Here is a 4,414-nt window from a genome sequence, read left to right as displayed (position 1 = left end):
GGGAGCGCGTGGCCTGCACCGCAGGCCAACGCAGAGCCCTCCGGCCCTGGGGACGCCTGGTCAGCTCAGCTCGGACAGCTGTTTGCACACTCTGGGCCAGTTCCAAGAAGTCCACCCAGAGAGCACCTCCCCAGCCCCCTGGCCACTGCCCGCTTCTGACAGTCCGTCCACGTCACCAGCCGGAGCGTTTTCGGGCAGGAAGGTCTAGGGCGGCCTTGAGAAGAGGGGCTCATGTGTCAGCACCGCCCCTGCCACCACAGCCACTCTGTTCATGGGCCTTTGCACGAGGCAGGGAGGCCGAGGAAGGAGGCTGGCCGGCGTCCACGGGACCGTCGTGATGTCCGCCTGGGCGTCTGACGCCTCCTCTGCAGTGGACTCTCTCTGGGGCTGTCACCAGGAGACACTAGAGGACAAAGCGATGGCAGGTTTGCGTTTGGATGCGCTGTGCAGTTTGAGGACACCCAGGACAGGGCTGGGTGGCAGCTGAGTGTGGGTTGTGGGCATGTCAGGGCGCCGTTTCCACGTACGCACCTGAGTGCCGGGGAAGTGACCGCCAGGCGGTGCTGCAGAGTGAGCGGCCCGGTGGGCGGACGGGGTCCTTTGGGCAGCTGGGCCACACGGTCCTTCGCGAAGGTCCCGGGCTCCACTCCACGGCAGCTGCCAGCCTGAGCCATCGCCGTGGCTCACCAGCGCCTCACTTCCGGTCGGCACCACATTCAAGGACCAGAACGTGGCCAAGCCAGTCGCCCGGCTGCATCTTCCGGGGTCTGGTTCCCGGCACCCGGCCCCGTGCCTGGCAGAGCGCTGTGGGGACAGGCCTCAGCGCGGGGCGCAGGTGAGCAGCTGTCGGACGTCTAAAGAGCAAGATGGGAACGCACAGGCGTCCCAGGTCGTTGCAGACACGGCCATCTCCCGGGGGATGGGGAGACAGGCCCCGGGGCTGCTGGGAGGGGCGGGCATCTGAGGGGAGCTCGCTGCTCCTGTCTCGGCAGCTCGGCACAGGGCCCCAAGAGCTGGGACTTCGCCCGGTGGCCTCTGAGAGGGCACCGAGGGGCCTGACCTTGGGGCATAGGGGGGAGGTGGCCAGTGGGGCCAACTGCTCTTGGAACTAGCTTCTTGGACCGGGCGGTACCGATGGGGACAGGGCAGGTCTCTCCTCCCATTGGCAGGACTAATGGAGACAGATGGCAGGGAACTGGGGTTGTGCAGCGGGGGGGAGGGGCGAGCTGACGCCAGCACAGAAGGCCGGGGAGCACCCCTGCTTACCCCGGGTAGCGATCCAGCCCTCAGAGAGGCGGGCCATCACAAGGCCACACTCTCTCTCACGCCTCCTGAGACCACGTTGGGCACTACAGCCGTGGCTCCGTTTCCCCAGAAAGCCTGAAGAAGGCCTAATTGACAGGGGTCAGCCCGGGAATTTTTAACAACTGCATTTCCAAAAGAAATTAATTTCAACTATAATGTTGTTGTTTTTTTTGCAGAGAAATATTCTAGGGTTATCAATAAAAAGCACAAACCATATTGGGCTAGAAATCACCAGAGAGTGGGCTAGATGTGACCTCTCAGGAGAAAACCACAATTATCATTCCTGGCTGTGAAAGGATGACTTGTTGGTGTATGTTTACAGGGTGATGACGGGTAGCAAAGAGTCAGGGCATTTATGTCCCATTGGTAAAGGAAGTTTTGCTTTGAAATGTCATCAAGGGGGTGGCGGGAGAAAAAAAAAATGGCATGCCAGAGGTGTGATCCTTTGCAACTATTCAAAGTTGCTACGAAGAATTTTCAGGGTCGACTTTAAAGGGGCGAGGAGGTGCACAGCTTTGCGTTTTTAAAGGCGATGCGCAGGTGAGCAGGTCGGAGGGTGGCTGCTGCAGACAGCTGGGTTGTCAGAACTTCTCTGGAGTCGCCAGCCCTGGAATTGTGATAGCTTGCCAAGTCACGCATGTGTGTCACCAATGTGGCCGGGGAATCTGCCCTCCTGTGCCCGCTGGGGGCCGGGGCGGAGGCTCCCGTCACTGCCATGGTTGCTCGCTTTTCCCAAGGACTGAGTTTTTGAGATTCCGCCCAGTAGGGTTGCCAGATAAAATCCTGGACGCTCGTTTAAATTTGAATTTCAGATCAACAGTGAATCGTTTTTCAGTGTATGACCCCAGAGTTGCGACCCATGTTTTCGTTAGCTGACTCTGGCAACCTCAAACCCACAGCCTTGCCAAGCGCCCCGCTGCACAGCTCGGCAAGTGTTGTGGGTTTTGCTAACGGAAGACCAGAGCCTCCCCCAGCAAAAAGGGCACTTCTCGCTTAATTGTGAAGCTCGCTTTACTGTGGTGTCTGGAATGGAACCCACAATACTCCGAGGTTCCCCTGTACAGGTTTTGTCCCCTTGGGGCTGCCATCTCCCCAAAGCCCTGCTCAGCTGCCTCACCCACGGGGACAATGGCTTCTGGCCTGGGCGCTGGCTGCCGGGCGCTGCCCACCTGCCTGGGCTCGGACGGGCTGCTGTGGTCTTCTGAGCCGACGACTCCTCCTTCGCTTCGGGCGTCGGCAGTGCCTCCGACGCAGGTGTCACTGCAGTCACTGGGAAGGCTGGGCTGGGCTGGGCCTCGAATCTTGGGCTCCTTTTTCCCCTTAGAATGCGCAGACACTGACTCGCTGACTTCTGACAGTTCATGGCGCTGTGAGCCAGCGTGGGAGAGCTCAGTTTGACCCCCTTTTCACTCGGGGGCCGGAGTAACTGTTTTTTAGGTTCAACAGCCTAACTGGACGTGCCTGGTACCTGTTGTTTCCTGGTGTATTTTTCATTCTTTCTGTCTTAAGATTCATTTCAGGAACTTTGTCTGCATTTTAGCCCCGTGTGTCCCCCACCTGCGATCCCGCCCTCTAGATGTTGGTGACTCTTGTGTTTGTGGCCTTGACTGTTCTGTCTCCTCCTCTTCGGAATGCATTTCTGCTTGGCCCATCCGTTCTTACTGCCATCCTCCCCAGCCCGTCTTTCCTGCAGTGAGCTGTGCTTCTGGCCACGCTTGCTGCGTGCGGCAGCTTCTGCCGGCCGCGGTCCACGGGGATGCTGCCCCACTGTCCCACGTCCGAGGTTCTGTCCTTCCCCCCACGCCGCTGCGCGATCCGGCTTCTCTTTGGTCCCTCCTTTGGACTGGGTTTTGGTGTTTGTGGGGCTCTGCACGTCGGTGTGCCGTGTGGTCCCCCTGCCCCGCCTTCCCACGTCGGGCGTGGCTCCGGGAAGGCGCCCCTCGGCGCGGAGGCCCCCAGTCTCCGTTACTGGAGCACATGTTCAGCGGTTTCTAACTCTGGGGACCGCGGGTTGCTCTGTCGTGGGCTGTCGGGAGCCCTGTGGGTGTAGCTGCAGGTCAGAGGAGGGGATGCTGAGGCCCAGAGGGTCCAAGAGCGGCAGGTGTGGCCGGTGTGGACCGTGTTCCAGGGCGCGGCGGCCCCGCCCACCTCCCCGGAAGCCGGGGCTGCGGAGGCTGCGGCTGCAGCAGGGGGCGGCTGTGCTGTAGAGCGTGCCTCGCAGGACCCTGGGCTCGTGGCGGGACCCCAGCTTCAGTTCAGTCGGCCAGCTCTGGATGCGGGTGCCCGGGTGCAGGGGGGCGGTCCTCCCGGCTCCAGCGGAGGGGTCTTGGGGGGCACACAGCCTTGTCTCTCTCTGCCTGGGGCCATTTCTCAGCCTTCCTCGGTTTCCTACCAATGTTTGCAGCCCGTCATCCCAAACTGGGGGCTCCAAGGGGTTGACAGGGTCGCAGCTGTGTCTGCGGTGGGGACGGTGGGACACTTCCTGCGGAGTCCCGGATCCCCTGCTCTTGGCCACTCGCGTCACGCTGCCTCGTTTGCTCCCTGCTGTGGCTGTGCTCCGCCACGACGGGTTTTAAGACTGCGGTCCCCCACCGTTTTGGCAGCAGAGACGGGTGCTCCTGTGAGCATCTGATGCCTGCCGGTCTGAGGTGGAGTCGAGGCGGTGATGCGGGCGCTGAGGGGCGGCTGCAGATGTAGACGAAGCTTTGCTGCTAGCCCTCACCTCCTGCTGTGTGGCCCAGTTCCTAACAGGCCGCCGACTTGCCCGGAGGTTGGGGACCGGAGGTTGGGGACCCCTGCTTTAGAACGTTTTGCCCTTTTGTCCTGTCGGGAGGGAGCCCCCTGGCCCACTGGCTCGTGCGCCGAGACCGTGCTGGTTGCATGGCGGCAGCTTGCAGGGGCACTGGGAGCCATGACCCCGTCCGCCTCCCAGGGTCGGCTGCAGAGGGCCAAGCAGCCACTGTCATCCAGTGCGCCTTGCGGCAGTTCCTGGCGAGGAAGGAGCTAGCGCGCCGTAGGCAGGAGCATCGGGAGTACCTGGAGCAGATGGAGACGCTTCAGAGGGAGGTGAGGCCGCGGGTCGGCCAGAGGGGGCGGGGCCGGGCCGGGC

General features: G+C 61.9%; 1 protein-coding gene across 2 annotated transcripts in view; it reads left to right on the top strand.

Moving 5' to 3' along the window:
- Positions 1-3,943: 3,943 nt before the first annotated feature.
- IQANK1 (IQ motif and ankyrin repeat containing 1) overlaps positions 3,944-4,414 on the top strand; it is a 7,430-nt gene continuing 6,959 nt past the window's right edge. For both annotated transcript variants that reach the window (XM_023520278.1, XM_011374901.2), the window contains exon 1: positions 3,944-4,371. In XM_023520278.1, coding sequence (XP_023376046.1) covers positions 4,186-4,371 — 186 coding nt within the window. In that variant the 5' untranslated portion in view covers positions 3,944-4,185. The remainder of the gene's footprint in view (positions 4,372-4,414) is intronic.

This window comes from Pteropus vampyrus, unplaced genomic scaffold (genome assembly GCF_000151845.1).
Source record: "Pteropus vampyrus isolate Shadow unplaced genomic scaffold, Pvam_2.0 Scaffold256, whole genome shotgun sequence".
In the NCBI taxonomy this organism is placed as follows: domain Eukaryota; kingdom Metazoa; phylum Chordata; class Mammalia; order Chiroptera; family Pteropodidae; genus Pteropus; species Pteropus vampyrus.
Note: the sequence above shows the minus strand (reverse complement) of the source record. Positions and strands in the feature narration are given on the sequence as shown.